Here is a 27,200-nt window from a genome sequence, read left to right as displayed (position 1 = left end):
CCTGAACCCTACTCCCATATCCAGTTTGTAGGCCTTTGTGACTTATCCTAAGAGAAAGTTTAGTGGCTCTGAAGCCAGACCATTGAGATTACATCCAATCTCCACTGTTCATTTACTATCTGTGTGACCTAGGGAGTTTTACTCAACTTCTCCGCGCTTCTGTTTTCTTATTGGCAAACAGATGATATGAATATCTACATCTTATAAGGTTGTTATAGAGTTATTAAGACAATTAAATACATAAATAATGTACAGTGCTTAGTACAGAGCCTGGAACATGAGTGCTCAGCAAATGTAAGTTTCTTTATTATTCCTCTCATGGAATGAGAATCAATGAGACACCTTCTGTTACAAAATAAGCCCTCACACTTTAGTAGAAATATTAACATAGCCGATCAAATCACAGCTTTTGAAGTTGCCACTCAGTAAGTTTTTCTCTCATGGATTGGAAGGCAGACTATCTTTCCTCCCAGAAGTGGTCTTTAAATGATTCCCATGCTCATTCTCCTTTTCCCCCTCCATCCATACAAGCTCAGAGATCCTCTTCTGTGGAAAGTCCTTTCCAAAAGAGATAGGTGGAAAAAAATAAGCCCCTGAGGTTATCTGGTACTTTGGATCTTATGAGATATTTTTATATACATGATACCATTTGATCACCCAGGAGATAATTAGAGCAAAAACTCATATCACTGAACAAATAAGGAAACTCCAGCTCAGAAAAACTATGCAATTGGCCCAGGACCTCAGTCATGCCACTCTTAGGCTGGAACACGAGTCTCCTTGCTGTGTGTCTTCCTACGAAGTGCTCCTTCCAGTGAAAAGCTGACCCAATGACCTTTCCTGGCATGTTGTCCCCATCTTGGGATCTTCACAGGCCCTAGACAACTATTCTCCTTTGGTTTCTCTACTTGGATCCCTTTGGTGGTGGATCTGGCCTCCATTTTGTTCTCCCGTCTTTCTGAAAACCTCTGAGGAGCAGCCAGGCAGGAGCTGGGCTGCTATGGTAGTGAACAGGGAAAGAAGCCTTTACTATTTTTCTTTGCTTTAGCTAACTACGTCTGCTTTCCTAACAGTGATGATGACATGCACAGTTCTTCCATGCTACATAGCCTACAAAAGCAAAGATAGTGGTAGAGGTCCAGCGTGCTTCTTTCCATGACTTAGCATTTCAAGATGTCAAACACCTGTTAACATTTATTGGAAACTCACTTATGTTGCTCTTTTGGCTGATAACCACATTTAATAACAAAATTCCAATATTATTTCCTCTCAAGAACTGCATTTAGATTTTAGGAGGAGTGGCCAGAAACACAGGGGCTGTCTGTCTCTGCTTCTCAGGTAGTTTTCAAAGGCGTGGCTTTTATTATTGCTGTACCTACTGTCATGTTTTGATTTTCTCTTATGTGTTTGCTGTATTTAGCTTCTTAGTCACAGAAGTAGAGGAAGGCCACCAAATAGGGTTTGGAGAGTTACAGAAACCTACGCTGGGCACCAGTGCTTGCTGAACTATATTACAAAAGGCAAGTCAGAATCCTGCCTGATAGCAACCGATATAAAATGGAATAGGAGAAAATAAAGGTATTTTGTATTTTCAAAACACTATACATTTATAGCAAAGTAACAAATCCAATGTTGCCAGTTTAAGAAAAGGAGAGGTAATGTGTTTTGCTTCACACATGGATATGGGAACCTAGACAAGAGATTTTCTAATTGCCTAATCCCTGGCTTCAAGGCTGTAGATTAAAAATGTTATCACCTTATGTAAATGCTCATTTCAGAGAAACTTCTACAATAATGAAGGTAAACAAGAGACCACTTTTATCTTAAGACATACATGTTGACTTTTTTTTTTCATTTGAGGATCTTTCTCTAAACAGATGTTCTGATAATCTAATATGAGCACATTAAGAGATTCTGATGTTAAAACTTTGGTGTGTGTCATTTTTTTTTAAGTTAAGGAAGGACAAAATACTTTTATTTTATTTATTTATATGTGATGTTGAGGATTGAACCCACATGCAAGGCAAGTGCTCTACCACTGAGCCTCCACTCCAGCCCCTGTGTCACCCTTTTCTAAGGTATACTGTCATTTCTGAAAGAGAGATAGTATATCCCACGCCTGTAGGTATAAACCTTGAAAATACATTCACAGTGTATTGAGAAAAATCTTTACTTTTAAAAATAAACTAAAATATGACTTCCCCCTTTTATTTTTCTGTAGCAAACCACAATATAGGAGATTAAATCCAGGGCCTAATGCATGTTAGGCAAGTGTTCTAGCACTGATCTATATCCCCAGCCTCATTTCTTTTGTTCTGAGACAGGGTCTCTCTAGGTTGCTCAGGCTGGCTTAAAACTTGGGATCCTCTTGCCTTAGCTGCTAAGACTATAGGTGTGTGCTGTCACACATGGCTCATTCGTATTTCTTTAAATGTGAACCTCAGATCTTATGCCTTGGAATGATATAGGGTGTTTGCTTAAATGCCTTACATCAGAACAGTGAATCAGGCTTTGTGGTGTGAACTCCAAGCATCCACATTTTTTTTTTTTTTTTTTTTTTACCAGTTTCTTGATTCATGAGTTGGGAAAGCATTTATTTGGAGAATGGCACAAAGATATTTTTACTTACAAAGAATTATGTAAAATCCTACTAGAATTCTAGTAGGAATGATTTTTTTTTTGTAAACCTCTTCCATTCAATTAGTTGATTAGAAAGGAAGCTATATTTCATTCTGAATCTGGAAGTTACAGAATCTTCTAGGCCAGATATAACGCAGTATGTCTAAAGGATGCTTTTGTACATTCATGATAGAAAAGGTCATAAGGTATCTAAGAAGAATAAAGATTTGGTGTTGAAGAAAAATTTCATCTATTCCATTACACACAGTACCATACTCTTATTTCCAAGAGAAACTTATTGTGTCCATAATATAATAGTATGGGCATTGTTACTCTGAAGGCTTTTTGAATGAAACTAAAAAAACAAAACAAAACAAAACAAAACAAAACAAAAAAACAGAGATACTAGCTGCTGTAGCTCAGACAACTCCCTGTTTCTTCCTTCCCTTGGGATATAATTCATGAATAATTATTCTTATGTTAATTGTCCTACATATGTTCTGACAGCTAAAATGCTTATGTCTTTAGAAGAGACCTTTTCAATGAATTTAATTAAAAGAAGTATACTAGGCCAGCGTGTGTGTATGTATATGTGTGTGTGCGCGCGTGCTGATTGGGGGACATGTTGTATTGAGGCCTTTTTATTCTCCTATATTACTGGGCTACAGAATAATCTAAGCAAGCCATCTGTTTCATTTCTGTTAAGAATCAGCTCAGATCTGTATATTCAAATATTTGTAAAACTAAGAAAGGATTACTGAAAAAAAATTTTTATGTGTGTGTGGAAATATTCTTTGAATATTTGGCTAAACATTAGTAATAGTAATAGTAAATACATACTAAACAAAGACTGGCATGAACTTGAATTTGTGCTTTGCTACTTGCTGATTATGTGGCTTTGAGCAAGTTTAGTCTTGAGTCTTAATTTTTCTTTTTGGTACCAGGGATTGGCGGGTACTTGACTACTGAGCCACATCTCTAGCCCTATTTTGTATTTTATTTAGAAACAGGGTCTCATTGAGTTACTTAGTGCTTCACAGTTGCTGAGGTTGGCTTTGAACTTGCAATTCTCTTGTCTTAACCTCCCAAGCTGCTGGGATTACAAGTATGTGCCACCACGCCCGGGTTAAGTCTTAATTTTTTCCTACCTGCAAAGTAGGAATAATTTTATTTCATAGAGTAGTTTAAAAGATGAAGCAGGCAATGCATGAGAAATCCTTGGTATTGAGCAAAGGTGTAATTGGTAGTGATTATTGTGGGCAATGGAATGGTTGGAGTCTTGAGAGTCCCCTTTCAGGAAACATTCTCTTTGGCCTTGCTTGCTGGCATGAAACAGATTGGCTGTGGAGGAATATGGTGGCTAAGATCCTCTTGCCAGAGGATCTCTTCCACAGAAACATCACGTTGTATAGCTCATGTACCAAAATAACATGAGCTTCACAAGAGCTAAGAAAATCAGGTGAGAGACCACCTAATAAAATGAAAATATTATTAATGAAGACGGGAAGGATAGAGCTGACTGTATCACCTCTCCATCAACTCCACGAGGCCGAGCATGGCCCTACCCCTAGGCTAATGTGTGTGACTGAGCTGCTACAACTGATAGACCAAGTGCTGACTGTCACCAACTCTCCTCCAACCCTGGGTGGCTGGGCCACAGGATTCTACCCGCTGGGAGGCAGGGAATGAAAACTAGCATAGGATTTTGTCTTGGAGCCCAGTGCCAGGTCTGCTGTGGTGAGACCAAGTAGAAATTGAAGGCCCTGTAGGCAGGCCAACTCTAGACTAGCCTGATATGGGATCTAGACTGGCCATGGCATTAGGCAGATCTTTGCGCTGGTGGGAAAGATTTGAGTTTTGGTCTGCATTATTTCCAGCCTTGGAGTGGGCCCTGGGGTATACGTGCCCTCCTGCGAATGTATAGGTCCTGCAGCATAAGACTCAGTGCAACCCAGTTTAATGTCAACCTTGATGGTAAGGGACTCTCTCTATCACCTGTTCCCTAACCTCAGGCAGCACAACTAACACTAGGCTTGTCCTCATAGACAAAGCTCTAGAATTTCCCTGGTACCCAGTGGCCAGGCACCTGCCCTTCCGTGGGACAGGCTTGTGTTTTGACCTGCATCACTGCCAGCTGTGGTGTGGTCCTCTGTCCCCTTTAAAACTGTGCATGTCCTTAGGGCTGTGAGATTCAGGTATGACCCAGCTTAGTCTCAGCCTGGGTGGCCACGAGACTGCCTTTACCAAAACTACCCAAACTCAGGCAGCATAGAGTGGTGAAGATCCCACTTACTGGGGATAGAACAGGGTATGAGCACAAAACTTTGCCAAGAAACTTAGTGCTGGGCTGGTAAATATTAGCAGTGGGCAGATCCCAACAGCTCCCACTATCAGGCCTGCCTGTTAAGAGAATGTCTGGGACAGCTCCAGTGCCAGGGGAAGACATCTGCACTGGTTCATTGGACTTCTGCTCTGGCCACTATCACCTGTGACTGACTGCTGCAGGCTTGGGCCATTAGTCCACTTCAGCAATAGTCAGGTCTCACTCCAGTGTTATGCTGGTCTTGGTGGGCTATGAGGTCACATGTGACATAGCTTGGTGGCATTGCTGGCCCAGAGATGGCTGAGGCTGGTCCACTCATGGTGACTCTGACCAGAACCAGGTAGAATCACACCTGGTTACTAGAGGATGGGGGAGTAGGTGGGGAAGGGGGAGAGACAGGGAAATATTGATCAATGGGCACTGAGTTACAGTTAGAGAAAGAAGTTCTGTGCTGTTGCATACTAGGGTGACAGTAATGTACTGTAAATTTTAAAAAGCTAGAAGAAAGAATTTTGAAGTTTTTTTGCCATAAACGAATGGAAAATATTGGAGATGAGTATATTTAACCTAATTTAAACATTATGCAAAGCATACATGTACTATAACATTAATATGCATAAGTTTTGTGGGTCATTTACAAAATAAAAAAATTTTTAAAAAAGTGATTCGCATGATTTTGAGATTGTATCATTTTTGAATTAAGCATATTCTCTGCTTAGTTTTATTTATTTTTATTTTTATTTTTTTAAAATTTTAATATTTATTTATTTTTTTTTTAGTTCTTGGCAGACACAACATCTTTGTTCATATGTGGTGCTGAGGATCGGACCCGGGCCGCACGCATGCCAGGTGAGCGCGCTGCCGCTTGAGCCACGTCCCCGGCCCCTCTCTGCTTAGTTTTAATGCAGACAAATTTCAGTGCAAGAAGAAGGAGATTCCCAGTTATACACATCATAGTTTTATGTAAATAACTGTAGGATCAGTCTTCCTGCTCACACACCTGGTGTTAGATGTATGGATACAGAAAGGGAAAAAAAAAAAACAATTTAAATCTGTGAAACACAGGAGCAGTGTCAAGTTGATCCTGGAGGCATATTTCTACTTTCCTTATTGTATTTTTTGTTGCTGAGGATCGAACCCAGGGCTTCAAGCATGCCAGGCAAGTACTCTGTCACTGAGCTATACCCTCAGCCCTCTCCCTTTATTTCTGACTCCATTATTCATTTAATAAATATTTAATATGTGCTGTGTCTACTGCTTGTTGTGGGATTTAAGGAAATATCCTTAATAATAAGATAGTCTAAGACCACAAAAAATACAGAAACAAAAAAGACAATCTCAAATTGTGATGTGCTATTAAAAAACCATAATAATGGGAAAGATGAGGAGGGAATGGTACAGGGACCACTTTGGTTCTTCAGTGAAAGCCTCTCTGAGGAGCAGATGTGGGAGTGGAAGCTTGATAATAAAGAGGCCTGGCACAGACCTGGGGAGTGATCATTCAGGTAAACAGAAGAGCCTGCAAAGTGCAAAGACACTGAAGTGGAGAGTTCCAGGGACAGTTCCAGGGACAGTGTGGGGCTGCTATGTATTTCACAAAAGGGACAGTGATAGATGAGGTTGGAAGGAAGGCAGAAGCCTCATCATGTGGGGCTTTTAGGTCACGGTAAGGAATTTTGATTTATTCAAACTTTAATTGAAAGTCATGACACTATTTTAATGAATCAATACATTGGTTTTATGGTTTAAAAATTTTAATTCTGCTTGGGACACATTAAGATATTTTAGAAAGTAGTTGGATAAGAGTTTAATGTTCAGGGACAGGGTCAGAGATGGAACTACAAGAGAAGAAAGTTATTGGGACATTTGTGGTAAACTGTCAGACTGAGTGAGACCATCAATGAGAACGTATGGATGAAAGTTCTGAGATCTCTCCACCCTTCAATACAAAGAAGCCCAACAGAGAACAGGAGCCAGTAAGGCAAGGAGTGAAGCCTGGAAAGAAAAGTGTTTCAGGAAAGAATCGTGAAATGCCCCTGAGGGCTGAAGTGGGGTTGAAGCCAGTGATGACCTTGGCCATGAGTCTTTCTAGTAACGTGGTGGGAAATAAGTCTTGTCCAGAAGCAGTTTAGGAGAGACTAGAGATGAGAAGGTGTCCAGAGCAAGAAGAGGCAATCTTTTGGGATCTGGCTGCAAAGGACAGCAAAGACCTTGGAGATAGGTAGGAGGGGCCTTAAGGGGAGGATTTTTCTTTTCTTTCTTTTTTTCTTTCTGAAGATACGTGATTATAAAGCAAAGAGAGCGTAATGACAGAGAACTTGAAGAGAAGGCTTGAACATCTTCTGTGAGAGTTTATAAAATCATATAACATCCTATATTGCTGTGACTGTTTAACTGGCTTGCTTTCTAATCCCCAAGACCAGTTGTGCTGAAAGAATGGTTCCCTGGGGATGTGAGAAGGTATGAAAATTTAGAGCAACACAAGGACATTTTTCTGAGTTTCAAGCAATGGGTTTGTAATCAAACTTTTATAAGCTTGGGAGTGCCTGCACGACATTACAACCAAGGGAATTCTGTTGATTAAATGGGGGCCTATGAACTGAATAAATTAATTTATGTGATGCCAGATTTTGCTTCTTCTTAATCTGACTAATTAGCCTATGTAATCAGAATGAAGCCCGGGGCTACATGCCATAATTGTTTATAGGTTCACACGGGCAACACTGCCCATTGTTTCAGAGGCTAGGAGAACAAAGTAGAACAGGGACCCTGTGTTTTTCTGTTGAAATTTTAAATACAGATATCCCATTGTATAAGAAAATCTCCCTTCAGGAAACTGCTAAGTACTGTTTTCTGCTAAACTGCTTAATCTTTTTTTTTTTAAATTTTTTTTATTTTTTATTGTTGGTTGTTCAAAACATTACATAGTTCTTGATATATCATCTTTCACACTTTGCTTCAAGTGGGTTATGAACTCCCGTTTTTAGCCCATATACAGATTGCAGAATCACATCAATTACACATCCATTGATTTACATATTGCCATACTAGTGACTGTTGTAGAGCAGATTATGCTAAGTGAAGCTAGCCAATCCCTAAAAAACAAATGCCAAATGTCTTCTTTGATATAAGGAGAGTAACTAAGAACAGAGTAGGGACGAAGAGCATGAGAAGAAGATTAACATTAAACAGAGATGAGAGGTGGGAGGGAAAGGGAGAGAAAAGGGAAATTGCATGGAAATGGAAGGAGACCCTCAGGGTTATACAAAAGAACATACAAGAGGAAATGAGGGGGAAGGGAAAAATAATACAAGGGGGAGAAATGAAGGACAGTAGAGGGGGTAGAGGAAACTGCTTAATCTTACCTCATCATTAGGTAAGATTCAGGAAAACTGGATTGGTGAACTGTGGATTGTTTTCTTATCAGTGCCTAGCAAAGAAACTTCCTGGGAATCTTAGTCTGCACTTAATAAATGAAAATATTTTCATGTGATTAGAAAGTAAAACTGATTCCAAGTTTTTCTGAAATTATTTGGCTTCAAACAAGCTCAGGCCATTTCCTCAAATGGAACATGACCACAAATGCAAACATGTGCCACCAATGAAGGTATTCAAAGGAACATCCTGAGACTTGAGGGGTAGCACCCAGAGAGGTGTTCCCAGGTGTTTCCTAAGTGGCAGCCTTCTGGGAACAGGTATAATCTCCCAAGTCATCATTCAGAGGAAGCTGCTTCTTGCTTGGATGCACATGTTTCAGTGAGCTTGTTGAAAAAGCATAATGCCACTTTTTGAGTCAAATATTGTATGGATTTTCTTTAGATCTAAAGGTTTAATGATGACATTTATGATAAAATTAGCCATTAAATTTGAGTTTGCATTCTGGGCTTCCTATTACTGACATTACAGACGTAGGAAACTCAGAATGAACACTACAAATTGGAATTTCTGATTTCAGTTAGTTGTATTTAGGTTATTTCTGTGAAGTAAAGAAATTCATAACTTGATGAACCGAATTCTAAAATATTACCTTCAACCAATGTGTTGTGAAAGAAAGCCTCACTGGCAATCATGATTAACTCCCAACTGTGACTTTTCTGAAGGGGAACACTCATTTATATACTTTGTTTTCTGAAGTGTTTACTTAGCAAAGAACTCAGCCTTATTGATTTGTAGTCATACTTAATATTATTAAGATATCTTAATTCTGGGAATTCCATAAAGTCTTGCAAATTCCCTGAGGAGTGGATATCATGAAGACATATGTTGTTCCTGCATTCCCACATTCTAGAAAAAAAAATCTGTGAGTGATTCATTTGGGGATTCAGTTCAGATTATTAGTATTATATAGGTATCAGTATTTTACCATTAATTAAAAAAAATTTCTTTTTCAGGTGTAGTTGGACATAATACCTTTATTTATTTATTTATTTTTATGTGATGCTGAGGATTGAACCCAGTGCCCTGCACATGCTAGACAAGCACTCTACTGCTGAGCCACAACCCCAGCTCCCCCCCTTACCATTAAATATCTAAATAAAGTTTAATATTTTTACAGCTATTAAGCAACAAAAATAGCTTGATTTAATCATTTCACATTATGAACATATATTAAAATATTACATTGTACTCCATAAACTTATAATATGCACAGTAATTTTCTACCAGTTAAAAATCAAACATATATTTACATATATATTTACATACACACATATATACACATACATATATGTATATATTTAAATTTTCTAAGCACACCTTGCCCACATGTGTGATTTAAATGACAATTCTCTGTATAAACTAGACACCTTTGGTTAATATGACCCACCCACTTACATGGTCTTTGTATATGCACAACTTACATGAACATGCCCTCTGGTGTCATTCGTCCAGTTTGAAATAAATAGGCTCCAAATCTAAATGCTGCTGCATAGGCAAAATACACAAAGGCATGGCTGAATGCATAACAGCTTCCTATGATCTGTCCTTTCTTCAAGGTATTTCTGAAATGCATAATTTACCAAACAATGGTGCATGAGTTATAGTTGGATCAACTTAATACATGTAACATAATGAATATAGCACCTTGAAAAGTTATCATTTAGTGGATATGTATTTTAAGTATTAAATAAATGAGATTTTCTTTTTACTACTGAGAATTGTTATAGAGAAGACAGGAGATAATGATTTTCTCTATAGTGATATACTCTATGGTTTAACAAAGATGTCTTTATTTACTTCCAAATGAATGGACAAAGTCTGTGAAAGGGTAGTAAAGAAATTTAGTTTAGAGAAATGAATAAATATTCTCTAATTATCTACAACAATCTTGCATTAATAGAATACATAGAGGCAATTAAAGGGTGATACCAACCACAGGCACGAGTGCAGAAGTGTATAAAGTAATCAGAGTATCGCTAAGCCAGTGTGATAAGGGGGGCTAGTTTAATAAACAGGTTTGCTGTAAATACATTTTTTTAAAAAATTTTTTTTAGTTGTTGATGGACCTTTATTTTATTTTTTTGTTTATATGTGGTGCTGAGAATCGAACCCAGCACCTCACACATGCTAGGCAAGTGCTCTACCACTTGAGTCACAACCCCTGCCCTATACATTTGTTTTAAAACATAAACTATCCTAGAGATTTAAAGTAAAGGGATGGACACTCTTTCTTTCTTGAATACTTTACTTCCTGAAGTCTTTTTTCTGGATAATAAGACAGATATGTACACTTCAGTGACATGGAAGACCTAAAATGTTTATTTTTAATTGTGTTTGCCCTTGAGTTTTCTTCATGTCTTCTTAGTAAAGTTGTGTGAGAAATTATGATAGGCCACTCTCGGGAAAGATTCTAGAGCAGGTGGATTGCCAGGCAAACTGCCAGAGTATTGGGAAGCACTGATGTTACAGGATAGCACAGTCAACAGCATCAGGATAGTCACCTGTGTTGGATCTGAAGAGTCTCCTCATATGTTTGCTCAAAGGCTTTCTCTCTTGTTAATGACACTATAATATGTATGTTCTCCACAGCTTCAATTGCTATCTTATAAAATAGGACAATACAATAAGGAAATAAAGTTAGTAATGCTTATACTTTTCTTGGTAGTGAATTCTAGTCACGTACACTGGGGACATTGTAAGCATATCGGGTCAATAAGATTTTCTGTCAAGTATTCTTACCTTCCTCCCTCCATCTCCAAAAATAAGATCCAAAAATTACATTTTGGGTAATAAGCTTAAGGCACAAATTTTTTTGAAAAGATTTAGTGTACCAAGTTTAGCCTCTTCAAGTCTTTACTGAATATCAGTTTAAATTGGTTCCATGGGCTGGGGAATATAACATTAGTGAGCTTTATGTTCATATACAAAGGGTTTTCTTATAAATTATGAAACAATTCAAGTAAAAGATAGCAGAGAGAATCAAAGAAATAATTGTTTTATTCTAGAACAGAAATGCAAATAGCAACTAAAAAGGACTCAGGAACATTTCATAATAATATCATGTGATGTGGCTATACAATTATTTATAAGATAAAGCCATTTCTCATTTTCATGTCTGTGAATTTAAAAAGATATTGAATACAAATATAATTAATGCTTTCCCATATTTATAGAGTTTTCAAAAAGAATGTATAATAGCATGGGATCTCAAACACAGGAGGCTTTTGGCTTATAAGAACTATTTGGACATGAAAACAGACTGGCTAGAAAGAGAAACTTCCCATTTTCTCTTAGACTGGCTCTGTAGGTTCTGTAGGTTGTGGGATAGGTAGACATCCAGCATTATTTATTTATTTTGTGATGCGGGGGACCAAACCCAGGACCTTGTGCATGCTAGGCAATGCTACATCCCCAGCCCCACCCAGCATTATTTGAAGGATAATTTGGGTTGCAGCAGAGAACCAGATTTCTGAATTGTGGTTAGGACACCTGGATTCTGCTTTCAATTTTGATGTTGAGTTGTTTAAAATTCTCATTAATTTCAAAATGAACTCAAAGAGTGCTTTTTAAAAACACATTGTGTAGTATGTAAGGAAGATAGATATGAATGCTGAAGTTTCCTTTGAGGGGGAAAATACATGAACAACAACGAAAAGCCTTTGTGATTAATTTTGACAAAGAGAGAAAGATCGATCCTTACAGACACCTAGAAAATACTGTACCCTTTAAAAATAAAGCCATTTTAAGTATGAAAAATAAAATGTTTGATGATCTATTCAAATCTATACACATAATTAAAGAAGAACCAATATGTTTTATTGGTCTATATTCTAAATTTGTCTTTGGTAAACTACTTACTGAAAGCTATAGGGAAAGAACTCAGATTGACTATTTGGTGTTATTGATGGTATAGTTTGAGGTTACTCTAATGATACAAAAGAAAAGTCAAGGAGATATGTAACTAAAGCTCTTGGTACAAAAAATAAGATGAGGACAATCTAATTAATGTTTGATGAATTTAGAACTTGTGCAACTTCTAAATCATACCATTTAGGCTAAATAACTGCTTACTGCTTCTGAGGCAATTATTTGGTAAGTAGTTGAGTCTGCATAACTCAGCTGACATTCCAGGGTCCTTATCTAGTACAAGAAAAGTGGAGAGGTTCAAGGGTCAGGCACAACAGATTAGCTGACTGGAGCTCGGCATTCCAGCTCATTCATGGTCTTTATACTGTTCCAGCCTTGTTCCAGTCTCTGTGATATAGACCATAAAGACGTCTAAATCATTTTTATATTCAGAAGATGTTCACCACTGTGGTAAATGATTACGGTTACCTGTGTATCCATACCATGAGAGGAATAGCCTAAGCCCTGGAATATGTGGCTTAGAGAAGACTCAGTATCTTCATGATGCAGCTTCTGAAAGGCTGTCATGAAACTCAGGTTTTGGACTTTTTCCAAGATGAAAGCCAAGAAGAGCAGGATAGAAGGCATCAAAAATAAAATTTAAAAGCCCCAAACTAACAAAACCTCACAAAACCCCTAACAACAACAACAACAACAAAATCCATTACTGCCTACTGCCAGGGTTATCTAAGGGTAGACTGGGAAAGTAATGCTTTGCTTACCACTGAGGGAAAGAGTGGGTACTTAATAATGTCCTTTGTCATTATGTGCTTCCTGTCTTCCAGCCACTATTCTAAGTGTTTTCCATATACTAATGCTATTTTGTGTGATACACAAATCTGTAAGTGGATACTATTATTATTCCCATTTACAAGGCAGAAAACAAAAGGTCACAAAGGTTCACATAACATGCTCATATCACACATGTTTTAGTGACATAAAGTGAATTCTAACTCAGCCAATTTGACTGCAGATCCTATGCTGTAATGGACCCTATCACCATGCCTTGTCTATATCCTGTTGTATACTGGTCTGGTCTCTGTGTGTGTGTGTATATCTATCTATATGTATGAGTGTGCATGTATACACACATAACCTATCACATACCACTTTACTTCCTAAAAGATGAGGTTGATATATCATAAAGATGGGAGATCTGATTATTATTTTTTAAATGTTATTCTGGTAATAAAGCCTTCATTTTACCTTTACTCCACGCTTAAGTTCTTGCTTATCCTTGTTTGCAAATCCAGTCACTACTGCGGTTTCAATCATTCCTGTTAGAGCAAGTACTGGAGCAATGCTCAGAATCAAGAGTGTCATCTCCCATTCATATACAAGGGAAATGATAATGGACAGTCCCATGTTGGTTGCATTTTGCATTAAGACACCAACCCTTGAACTTGTTGCCTAGAATTAGACATATTTTGGGGAAAAAAAGTCAGTCAGCTTTAAACTTATAAGATTTCCTCTTAGCATTTCCTGCAAAATAAGGAAGGCTGTATTATTTATTTTTTAGGATTTGTACTTAGATTTATACTTTGAATTTATACTCAGATATTAAATAAGACATATTTTTAAATGCCCTTAACTTAGGAATCATGTTTTATTTTCTGCCTCATTTCCAATATTGAGACCCCACATGAACTAGCTTTCAGTGTAGTGGACCACAGTATAGATAGAACAATGTCTAAAAGCATGAAAGAAGCAGGCTATCCAAAACTATGACCTGCTTAGAGGAAGATATTTCTGATGCTTCATTTGAGATATTTTTTTAAATAGTTCTGCAGAATTTTGTACTTCAATCTGAGTTAAGTGTAGTTATTGAAACTTGGAGTTACAGGACTTCTCAGTGAGATCTACACAGTGTGTACCCACATACACTCTCACCCTACCTCTAAATCCTAACTTAGAAACTCTTACAGAGAAGGTTGATGTTTGAAAGTAGCAGAATCACAATTACTGTTCAAAAAAAAAAAAAAAGAACAACAACAACAAAAAGAAACAATCTTTAGCTAAGCATTTTTCATTGTTCACTATGTATAAAGCTGTGGTCCCGTGTATTGGGAATGTTATTGGACAATAAATATCTTAATAATTAGTAACATGAAAGTAGCAATTTTACTACATGTAAAACAGATGTGTATTTAAATTTTAAGGGTTTGGAAAAGATGGTTTGAATTATGTATGAATTCTTCGAGTGTTTTACATATTCCATTTCATGAAGAATAAAAAGGAAGAGAATGTTATATTTTAGCTTATATATTTACTAGAATTGAATTCAATTCATCTTTAGTAATAGTCTAAGGTAAATAATTAATTTTTTTCTTAAAAATTTTTGCTTTATGGACTCTATAAAAATAAGATCTTGTATTTAAAAAAAATTTTTATTTGTTCTAATTAGTTATACATGACAATATAATGCATTTTGACACACCATACATAAATGAAGTACAGCTTCTCATTCTTCTGGTTGTACATGATGTAAAGTTATACAGGTTGTGTAATCATATTTGCACACAGGGTAATAATGTCTGATTCATTCTACTGTCATTCCTACTTCCATACCCCCTTCCCTCCCTTCACTCCCCTCTGTCTAGTCCAAAGTACTCTGTTCTCCCTGCTCTCTATTGTGAAAATTAGCATCTGCATATCAGAGAAAACATTCAGCCTTTGTTTTTTGGGGTGGGCTTATTTTACTTATTTCATGTCATATAATATTCTCCAATTCCATCCATCTACTGCCAAATGTCATAATTTCATTCTTCTTAAGATCTTGTATACTTTTGGTACATTTGTTTTTTCATTCATGAGTTCTCTCAGTGAAGATATGATAATCATGTAAGGAACTATAACTTAAGCCATCTGGGTTCACACTGAATATTCTTTGGAGTACAGTGCTTTATGTTGGAGAGGCAAGAATTGATATGGAAAGGCCAACATGGAGAGGAAAGGAGAGCATAAGGGAAAGCAGATAGAAAGAGGCCAATAAGTAGGAAGAAATGAGAATGTCAGCCACCATAATTTTCATGCTATTATTGTAGCTAATATGTAAAGGTGCTCAAAGAACAGCCAACACTTACTGAGCAGAAAATAAGCACTTCACCTTCACTGTCTTATAATAATCTCTTTTTAGTTTTTGTTGCAGTCCTGGGGATTGAATTTAGGGCCTCATGTATGTTAGGCAAATGCTGTACCACTGACAAATTACTCCCCATCCCTTATAACAATCTTATAACAATGCTAGGAGATAGATACTGTCATTATGCCTGCAATTAATTACTATGCCTGCAATGTAAATGAGAAACTGAGGTAGAAAGACAAAATAACTTGCCCTCAGTTGTTTGATTTCTGACGAAAGATAAAGAACTCTTTGTTCTTTGAAGTCATTTGAGATTAAGGGCTGACCTCAAATCCTACTGTCTTTTGCATACTCACGGATGATTTCTTGTGACCAAAAGCATTCTCTCTCTTAATCAAAATCAGAAAATTAATATTTAATACATGATTGCCATCAAACCCTAAGACTTCATTCAAGTCTTGTCAGTTATCTAAATCATGATATCCTTTTATAGCAAAAGGATATCCAATTCAGAATTGCAAACTCCATTTAGTTATTATGTCTCTTTAGCCATTTCAATTTGGCATAGTTCCTCATTCCTTACCTTGATGCTCATGACTTTCAATTTTTTGAAGATTATAGGCCAGTTATTTGGTTGACTGTCTCTCAATTTGTGCCTATCCTCTATTTCCTCATGATTAGATTCAGATGATGAATTTTTGGCATGCATAACACAGGAGTGATTCTGTATTCTTCTCATTGCATCTCATCAAGTGGCACGCAACTTTGATTGGTCCTATTCTGGTAGTGTTTACTTATATAATTAATTAAATTGTGTCTTCTATGTTTCTCCATTGTGAAGCTATTTTTTCTTTTGTTAATTCATAAGTGTTTTGAGGTGAGTTTCTTTTGAGCTATACTAATATTCAATTTCTCATTAAACTTTATTTATTTTGTAGTATAAACTAGGTTCTTAGTATGGTTTCTTATTTTTGTCAAGTGGTTTGTAAGTCTGTCTTTCTCTCTCTCTCTTTCTTCTTTTTTTTTTTAACTGGGGATTGAACCCACAGGCACTTAATCACTGAGTACATCCCTAGTCCTTTTTCTTTTTTTCTTTTAAGTTTTTAAATTATTAATTAATTAATTAATTTTAATTAGGTATATATGACAGCAGAATGCATTTTGATTCATTGTACACAACTGCAGCACAGCTTTTCATTTCTCTGGTTGTACACGATGTGCAGTCTTGCGGGTACTTAGGGTAGTGATATCCATCTCATTCCACCATCTTTTCTGCCCCCATGCACCCTTCCCATCCCTCTCTCCCCTTGCCCAATCAAAGTTCCTCCATTTTTCCCATGCAAAGGCCGAATGTTCTCTCTGATAAGTCCTTTTTATTTTGAGACAGGGTCTCATTAAGTTGCTGAGGGTCTTGCTAAGTTGCCCAGGCTGGCCTTGAACTTATGATCCTCCTGCCTCAGTCTTCCAGGACATGGGGTTACAGACAGGAGCCATCACCCCCAACTAATTCTTATTTTGATATAGAAATTGTCCCAGGATGTCCTCTCAAGTCAGTTTTGTTGTCTTTTGACATGTCTTTATCAATCTTTGTATATGTTCTTATTTTCTGACATAGACTGATTTTTCAGATTCATCTTGCACTATCTCTGCCCTACTGCTGGAATCAATAATTTCTCAATATACCTCTGACTCCTGTTAGTAGAGATGTTATTTAGCTGTCAAAATATGGAACTAATTATGCTCATTATTTTGGGGCAGGACTGTGAAGTTATGTAAATGTGTATGGATAGATGCATGCACACATTTATATTTATATTTTCTTCTCTATTTATGTTGAAATGTATAAATGTATAAAGGTTTTCATCAACAAACTGTTTTTCCTCCATGACAAAGTAACCTGTCTTACCTTAAAAAAATCAAATCTGAAAAACAAATACAATATTTAACTATCAATTATTCAATAACTGTGATTTCAGTCCAAGGCTACAGGTTAATTTCAGTTTTCTCCATTTCCATAATTTGTTACCTCCTTTTCACAAGTGAAAATCTGGTTTCCATTTTCTTTAATAGACTCATTTATGTGATTAATCTCTCTGTGTTCAACCAATCTGGCCCTGGCCACTCCCCTGCAAAATATAGTTCTGACTTTGCTCTGGCTCTGCTCATCCCTGTAATGGGCTGTGGTGACACATGGATGCCCAGCAAACCATGGCTGGGCTCCAAAACCCAGCTCTTCCCCTTCTTCCACTTTGATGGAGGGCTAGCACTCTTAGCTACTTCATCATAGTAATGTCCAATTGAAAAATTAAATATATTCATTAAAGTGTACATATTAGATATGACATTTCTTATTTCCTTTTTTAGTCTCTATAAATTGGTCTAAGTAAATGTGTAAAGGATAGAAAAGGATAGAAACATTATAGTATGAGGTAAGATAAAAGATGTTCTAGAAAAAAAACTTCAAATAAGCAGATTTGTTTTTATAAGAACTATGTTTTTTTTAATATTCAAAATTTTAAAATATTAATTACTATTTTGGTACTAAAGAGTATACCCAGCAGGGCCACCACTGAGCTACATCTCTAGCCCTTTTTTATTTTTAATTTTGAGACAGAGTTTCACTAAGTTGCTTAGGGCCTTGCTGAATTGCTGAGGCTGGTCTTGAACTTGGGATCCTCCAGCCTCAGTCTCCTGAGTAGCTGGGATTACAGGCATACACCATCATACCTGACTATGAATCTTATTTTATTGGGACACATGACACTTAGTGCTGGGATGGAAAAATGAGAACTCCTATTTATTTACCTAGAAACACAGTTATAATTGACTACATTTAAAAATACATGCTTTGGCCAGGCACAGTGGCATACGCCTGAAATCCCAGCTCAGGAGGCTGAAGCAGGAGGATGGCATGTTCAGAGCCAGCCTCAGCAATGGCAAGGCACTAATCAACTCAGTGAGATCCTTTCTCTAAATAAAATACAAAATAGGGCTGGGGATGTGGCTCAGTGGTTAGGTGCCCCTGAGTTCAATCCCTGTTGAACTGGTACTCTGTCCCCCTACCCCCGCAAAATAAATGTTTTGTTCTTACCATGAAAACATGATCATTAGAAAAAGCTTAAACAATGTTAAAATTTACATTTACATTCTTCATATACTGACATCAGAGTAGGATTATTGTTTGTATGCAGTTGTGTATTCTGTTTTTATTTCTTTACATTATACTACAAGTTTTTTCTTGATCAATAAATACTCTTAAACATTTGACTTTCTTCCATCTTTGTTTTTATTCCCATGCTGGGGGTAGAACCCAGAACCTCATGCATGCTAGGTAGGCAATAATTTATTATTATTATTTTGCTATTAAAGCTGCAATGAACATGTTATCAATGCATTCGTGAGATATGGTACAACTTTTATGCAGTTTAATATATGTATAATTGGAGTCCCTGAAGAGAGAGGTTAGAGAAAAAAATTGAATAATTAATGACCAATAAATTTTCCAGTGAAATCCACAAGTTAATAAATCCAAGATAATCATGAACTTCAAGCATAAGAAGAAGAAACTATATGAAAGTCCATCACAATTTCAAAGTCAGCAAAAAAGAAAAGCATTAAAAGCAACCAAAAAATATATAGAAGGAAAAAAGGCAGATAATTACAGATAGTTTATTGACAAAAGAATAGGGAGAAGAAGAATGTACAGCAATGTTTTTAATCTATGAATAAAAACATCTGTCAACATCAAATTTTGTAGTCAGTGGAAATGTATTTAAAAAATGAAGGTGAAATAAAGACTTTGCAGGCACACCAAAGCCAAAATAATTAATCACTATCAGACCTGCACTACAAAAAATGTGAAAAAAGACCTGGAGGCAGACGGCAAATGATACCAATGGAAATATGTATCTAGAACATGTAATGAAGAGACCAGAAAAGTTAACTATGTGAGTCAATATATAACTATTTATGTTTATTTGAAGTTCTTTAGGAGACAAGTGACAAATAAAAATAATCATGATGTAGAGTTGATCAATAAATACTCTTAAACATTTGACTTTCTTCCATTTTTGTTTAAGAGTATTTATTCTACATATGATGTTTAGTACATATGTAGAAATGAATTGTATGATAATAATAGCAAAATATTGAGATAAAAGGGAGGTACACTATTGTCAATTTTTTTTTCTTTTTCTTTCAGTTCTGGGGATTAAACCCAGAGCCTCAAGCATGCCAGGCAAGAACTCTATCAAAAGCTACATCCCCAGTGTTTTAAAAAAATTGTTATTACTTTATTTTGAAACAGGGTCTCTCTAAATTGTATAGGCTGAACTTCAACCTAGGATCCTCTTTTGTCAACCTTCATAGTAGCTGGGATTACAGATATGTGGTACCATACCCAGTGGAAGTTTCTTAAACTATAGATTGAGTATGTATGCCACATTTTTTTTTATCCTTTCATCTATTGAAGGGTATCTAGGTTGGTTCCACAGTTTGGCTATTGTGAATTGAAATGAATGCATTTCACTGTCATATAAAAAACCTCAAAAAACTATAGTTTGATATTTGGAGGTAGACTGTGATAAGTGAAAGATGTATACTATTAACACTCTGTAACCACTAAAACAATAAAGCAAAGATCCTCAACTAGTAATTTCACCTCCCTTTCCAGAGAGAGAGAGAGAAAGAGAAAGAGAGAGAGAGAGAGAGAGAGAGAGAGAGAGAGAGAGATATCAGAATAATAAAGAATTTTAATCCAGAAGAAGGCAGAAAAATAGGAAAACTGTAAAAAGAACAAATGTGGCAGAAAATAGCAAAATGAAACATTTAAGCCTAATATTAATAGTCACAGAAAAATGAAAATGGGCTGAATAACCCAATTAAAAGCAACTTATAGGTTGCCTATAAGAATCACACTCTAAATACAAAGACACAAAATAGAATAAATGTATAAGGATATTGTCCATTTGGATTTCTTTGTAAAATACCATTTGAAATCTTTTGTGGATTTTTTATTGTACAGGTCAAAACAACATGGGTTGCAGTCCACATTTGATTACATATTATTATATTGCTCACAAGGTAAGAAGGTTATTTATTTATTTATTTATTTATTTATTTTATTGGTTGTTCAAAACATTACAAAGCTCTTGACATATCATATTTCATACATTAGATTCAAGTTGGTTATGAACTCCCAATTTTACCCCAAATACAGATTTTTTTAAAAATATTTATTTCTTTTTTAGTTATTGGCGGACACAACATCTTTGTATGTGGTGCTGAGGATCGAACCCGGGCCGCACGCATGCCAGGCGAGCGCGCTACCGCTTGAGCCACATCCCCAGCCCAAGATTTTTTTATATATTTAAATGACTGGGAAAAAATTGAGAGAAAAATATACTGCATTATGTGATAGATGTATAAATGCAAATTCCTATGTCCAAAAATAAAGTTTTATTAGAATACTGTCTTGTTTTGTTTACTTTTTGTTTTTGGCAGTCTTAGGTTTCAATAACAGAGTTCAATAGATGCAAGATAAATCATATGTGCCCCCTCATCACATTGCACTGCTTTTTCAACATGCTACAAATCTCAGTGATGTGATTATAATTTGATAGCATGTTAAGCACCTCTTGTACTGCTATATTGTGACATTTTATCCTAGTTTTTAAAATTACCATTGTATATCCATCATCTCAAAATAAGAAAGAAAAAGTGCACTTCAAATGTAATGTTTTTAAGGCATGGTGCACTGCGAACAGCTTTGCATTTAAAAAAAAAAATTAATTGCATCAGAACAGGCCAGACCTGCAACCGAGAGACAGAACAGGCCCAGTGGCCTGAGGAAGGGTAGAGCCGCCCCCCCCCCCCCCGCGCCTGCAAGGTAGGCGGACCTGCGACCCACTGGCAGTACAGCCCCAGAGGCCTGCAGAGGGGCAGGGCCGCTGCCTGCGCCTGCAAAGTAGACAGAACTGTGACCACCGACAGAACAAGCCTAGCGGCCCGCAGAGGGACAGAGCCACCGCCCGCGCCTGCGAGGGAGACTTTGAAACTATACAAGACCAATATAAATATATAGGGGGAAAATTCAATAGCACAACAGTTTCACCAAGTAGAAAGGAACGCGAACAGTATGAAGAGACAAGGAAAGAAAGGACCACAAGCATTGCAGGTCAACTCAACGTTAGAAGAGGTAATAGCTGCAGCAGATGGAATGTCAGATAAAGAATTCAGGATATACATGCTTCAGATGATCTGGAGTCTCAAGGAAGACATCAGACAGCAAAATCAGACAATGAAAGATCACTTCAACAATGAATTACATAAACAAATCCAAGAAGCAAAAGATCAACTATACAGGGAGATAGAGGTTATAAAAAACAAACAGAAATCCTAGAAATGCAGGAAGCAATAAACCAAATTAAAAACTCAAATGAGAGTACTACCAGCAGAGTAGAACACTTAGAAGACAGAACATCAGACAATGAAGATAAAGTATTTCAACTTGAAAAGAACATAGACAGCTCAGCAAGACTGTTAAGAAACCATGAGCAGAACATCCAAGAAATATGGGATAACATCAAGAGACCAAATTTAAGAGTCATTGGGATACAGGAAGGGACAGAGTTTCAAACCAAAGGAATGAGCAATCTATTCAATGAAATAATACGAGAAAACTTCCCAGACTTGAAGAATGAGACAGAACCCCAAATCCTAGAAGCCTACAATGTGCAAAATCATAAGAGACCCACACCTAGACACATTATAATGAAGATGCCCAACATACAGAATAAGGAGAGAATTTTAAAAGCTACAAGAGAAAGGAAGCAGATCACATTTAGGGGTAAGCCAATCAGGATAACAGCTGATCTTTCAACACAGACTCTGAAAGCTAGAAGATCCTGGAATAACATATTTCAAACACTGAAAGAAAATGGGTTCCAACCAAGAATTGTGTTTCCAGCGAAATTAAGCTTCAGGATGGAAGATGAAATTAAAACCTTCCACGATAAACAAAAGTTAAAAGAATTTGCAACTAGAAAACCATCTCTTCAAAACATCCTTGGCAAAACATTGCAGGAAGAGGAAATGGAAAATAACAATGAAAACCAACAGTGGGAGGTAGGACACTAAAGGGGGGAAAATAATCAAAGAGGAAAACAAACCATGTTTAGTAACATAAATAAACAAATATGGCTGGAAGAACAACCCATATCTCAATAATAACCCTAAATGTTAATGGCTTAAACTCACCAATCAAGAGACACAGGCTAGTAGAATGGATCACAAAACAAGACCCAACAATATGCTGCCTACAGGAGACGCATTTGATAGGAAAAGACATACATAGGCTGAAGGTGAAAGGTTGGGAAAAATCATATCACTCATATGGACTTCGGAAACAAGCAGGAGTATCCATACTCATATCAAATAAAATAGATTTCAAGCCAAAGTTAATCAAAAGGGATAAAGAGGGACACTACATACTGCTCAAGGGAACCATACACCAACAAGACATAACAATCATAAATATATATGCCCCAAACAATGGTGCAGCTATGTTCATCAAACAAACTCTTCTCAAGTTCAAGAGTCTAATAGACCACCATACAATAATCATGGGAGACTTCAACATACCTCTATCACCACTGGACAGATCTTCCAAACAAAAGTTGAATAAGGAAACTATAGAACTCAATAACACAATTAATAACCTAGACTTAATTGACATATATAGAATATACCACCCAACATCAAGCAGTTACACTTTTTTTCTCAGCAGCACATGGATCCTTCTCAAAAATAGATCATATATTATGTCACAGGGAAACTCTTAGACAATATAAAGGAGTAGAGATAATACCATGCATCCTATCTGATCATAATGGAATGGAACTGAAAATCAACGATAAAAGAAGGAAGGGAAAAGAATACATCACTTGGAGAATGAACAACAGGTTACTGAATGATCAATGGGTTATAGAAGACATCAAGGAAGAAATTAAAAAATTCTTAGAGATTAATGAAAACACAGACACAACATATCGGAATCTATGGGACACATTGAAAGCAGTTCTAAGAGGAAAATTCATTGCTTGGAGTTCATTCCTTAAAAAAAGAAAAAACCAACAAATAAATGATCTCATACTTCATCTCAAAATCCTAGAAAAAGAAGAGCAAAACAACAGCAAAAGAAGTAGAAGGCAAGAAATAATTAAAATCAGAGCTGAAATTAATGAAATCGAAACAAAAGAAACAATTGAAAAAATTGACAAAACTAAAAGTTGGTTCTTTGAAAAAATAAACAAAATCGACAGACCCTTAGCCATGCTAGCGAAGAGAAGAAGAGAGAGAACTCAAATTACTAACATACGGGATGAAAGAGGCAATATCACAACAGACACTTCAGAAATACAGGAGATAATCAAAAATTATTTTGAATCCTTATACTCCAATAAATTAGAAGATAGTGAAGGCATAGATAAATTTCTTAAGTCATATGATCTGCCCAGATTGAGTCAGGAGGATATAGACAACCTAAACAGACCAATATCAATTGAGGAAATAGAAGAAACCATCAAAAGACTACCAACTAAGAAAAGCCCAGGACCGGATGGGTATACAGCAGAGTTTTACAAAACCTTTAAAGAGGAACTAATACCAATACTTTTCAAGCTACTTCGGGAAATAGAAAAAGAGGGAGAACTTCCAAATTCATTCTACGAGGCCAACATCACCCTGATACCTAAACCAGACAGACACTTCAAAGAAAGAAAACTACAGACCAATATCTCTAATGAACCTAGATGCAAAAATCCTCAATAAAATTATGGCCACTCGGATACAAAAACTTATCAAAAAAATTGTGCACCATGATCAAGTAGGATTCATCCCTGGGATGCAAGGCTGGTTCAATATACGGAAATCAATAAATGTTATTCACCACATCAATAGACTTAAAAATAAGAATCATATGATCATCTCGATAGATGCAGAAAAAGCATTCGACAAAGTACAGCATCCCTTTATGTTCAAAACTCTAGAAAAACTAGGGATAACAGGAACATACCTCAATATTGTAAAAGCAATCTATGCTAAGCCTCAGGCTAGCATCATTCTGAATGGAGAAAAATTGAAGGCATTCCCTCTAAAATCTGGAACAAGACAGGGATGCCCTCTCTCACCACTTCTGTTCAACAGTTCTCGAAACACTGGCCAGAGCAATTAGACAGACGAAAGAAATTAAAGGCATCAAAATAGGAAAAGAAGAACTTAAATTATCACTATTTGCAGATGACATGATTCTATACCTAGCAGACCCAAAAGGGTCTACAAAGAAACTACTAGAGCTAATAAATGAATTCAGCAAAGTGGCAGGATACAAAATCAACACGCATAAATCAAAGGCATTCCTGTATATAAGCGACAAAGCCTCTGAAATGGAAATGAGGACAACCACTCCATTCACAATATCTTCAAAAAAAATAAAATACTTGGGAATCAACCTAACAAAAGAGGTGAAAGACTTATACAATGAAAACTACAGAACCCTAAAGAGAGAAATAGAAGAAGATCTTAGAAGATGGAAAAATATACCCTGTTCATGGATAGGCAGAACTAACATCATCAAAATGGCGATATTACCAAAAGTTCTCTATAGGTTTAATGCAATGCCAATCAAAATCCCAACGGCATTTCTTGTAGAAATAGAGAAAGCAATCATGAAATTCATATGGAAAAACAAAAGACCCAGAATAGCAAAAACAATGCTAAGCAGGAAGTGTGAATCAGGCGGTATAGCGATACCAGACTTCAAACTATACTACAGAGCAATAGTAACAAAAACAGCATGGTACTGGTACCAAAACAGGCGGGTGGACCAATGGTACAGAATAGAGGACACAGAATCCAATCCACAAAACTACAACTACCTCATATTTGATAAAGGGGCTAAAAGCATGCAATGGAGGAAGGATAGCATCTTCAACAAATGGTGCTGGGAAAACTGGAAATCCATATGCAACAAAATGAAACTGAATCCCTTTCTCTCGCCATGCACAAAAGTTAATTCAAAATGGATCAAGGAGCTTGATATCAAATCAGAGACACGCCGTCTGATAGAAGAAAAAGTTGGCTACGATCTACATTCTGTGGGGTCGGGCTCCAAATTCCTCAATAGGACACCCATAGCACAAAAGTTAATAACTAGAATCAACAAATGGGACTTACTTAAACTAAAAAGTTTTTTCTCAGCAAAAGATACAATAAGAGAGGTAAATAGAGAGCCTACATCCTGGGAACAAATCTTTACTCCTCACACTTCAGATAGAGCCCTAATATCCAGAGTATACAAAGAACTCCAAAAATTAGACAATAAGAGAACAAACAACCCAATCAACAAATGGGCCAAGGACCTGAACAGACACTTCTCAGAGGAGGACATACAATCAATCAATAAGTACATGAAAAAATGCTCACCATCTCTAGCAGTCAGAGAAATGCAAATCAAAACCACCCTAAGATACCATCTCACTCCAGTTAGATTGGCAGCCATTATGAAGTCAAACAACAACAAGTGCTGGCGAGGATGTGGGGAAAAGGGTACACTTGTACATTGCTGGTGGGACTGCAAATTGGTGCAGCCAATTTGGAAAGCAGTATGGAGATTTCTTGGAAAGCTGGGAATGGAGCCACCATTTGACCCAGCTATTCCCCTTCTCGGTCTATTCCCTAAAGACCTAAAAAGAGCATGCTACAGGGACACTGCTACTTCGATGTTCATAGCAGCACAATTCACAATAGCTAGACTGTGGAACCAACCTAGATGCCCTTCAATGGATGAATGGATAAAAAAAATGTGGCATTTATACACAATGGAGTATTACTCTGCATTAAAAAATGACAAAATCATAGAATTTACAGGGAAATGGATGGCATTAGAGCAGATTATGCTAAGTGAAGCTAGCCAATCCCTAAAAAACAAATGCCAAATGTCTTCTTTGATATAAGGAGAGTAACTAAGAACAGAGTAGGGTCGAAGAGCATGAGAAGAAGATTAACATTAAACAGGGATGAGAGGTGGGAGGGAAAGGGAGAGAGAAGGGAAAATGCATGGAAATGGAAGGAGACCCTCAGAGTTATACAAAAGTACATACAAGAGGAAGTTAGGGGAAGGGGAAAAATAATATAAGGGGGACAAACGAATGTCAGTAGAGGGAGCAGAGAGAGAAGAGGGGAGGGGAGGGGAAGGGAGGGGAGGGGAGGGGGGATAGTAGAGGATAGGAAAGGCAGCACAATACAACAGACACTAGTATGGCAATATGTAAATCAATGGATGTGTAACTGATGTGATTCTGCAATCTGTATATGGGGTAAAAATGGGAGCTCATAACCCACTTGAATCAAATTGTGAAATATGATATATCAGGAACTATGTAATGTTTTGAACAGCCAACAATAAAAAATTAAAAAAAAAATTTAATTGTCCTTAGATCTTTTATTTATTTAATGATTTAGTTATATGTGGTACTGAGGATCAAACCCAGGGCCTCACACATGCCAGGGGAGCTCTACCACTGAGCTACAACTCCAGCCCCTAGTTTTGTATTCTAATTACAAACATTTTACTTTATATGTAGTGACACTATGTAGTGATGAAAACTAACAAAATATATAAACCTTACCAGACTGACCATTTATTATAATATTCCCAGTTCATAAGAAAACAAGATTCAGGAAAATTAGAAAATTTAAAATAGAATGTATTAGCAGAATTTCTTCACAAAATTAAAATGTGATAATGAGGCTGAAACCAAAGTAATTTTCTGT

General features: G+C 36.7%; 1 protein-coding gene across 1 annotated transcript in view; it reads right to left on the bottom strand.

Moving 5' to 3' along the window:
• Abcb5 (ATP binding cassette subfamily B member 5) overlaps positions 1 to 27,200 on the bottom strand; it is a 130,285-nt gene that overhangs the window by 16,634 nt on the left and 86,451 nt on the right. Inside the window, 3 exon segments of the mRNA XM_058585314.1 lie at positions 9,802 to 9,942; positions 10,882 to 10,982; positions 13,493 to 13,696. Of these exon segments, the coding sequence (XP_058441297.1) occupies positions 9,802 to 9,942; positions 10,882 to 10,982; positions 13,493 to 13,696 (446 nt within the window).

The sequence above is a fragment of the Marmota monax genome, unplaced genomic scaffold (genome assembly GCF_021218885.2).
Source record: "Marmota monax isolate L192 unplaced genomic scaffold, Marmota_monax_Labrador192_F-V1.1 WCK01_AAM20220418_F8-fsc00057, whole genome shotgun sequence".
Taxonomy (NCBI): Eukaryota; Metazoa; Chordata; class Mammalia; order Rodentia; family Sciuridae; genus Marmota; species Marmota monax.
Note: the sequence above shows the minus strand (reverse complement) of the source record. Positions and strands in the feature narration are given on the sequence as shown.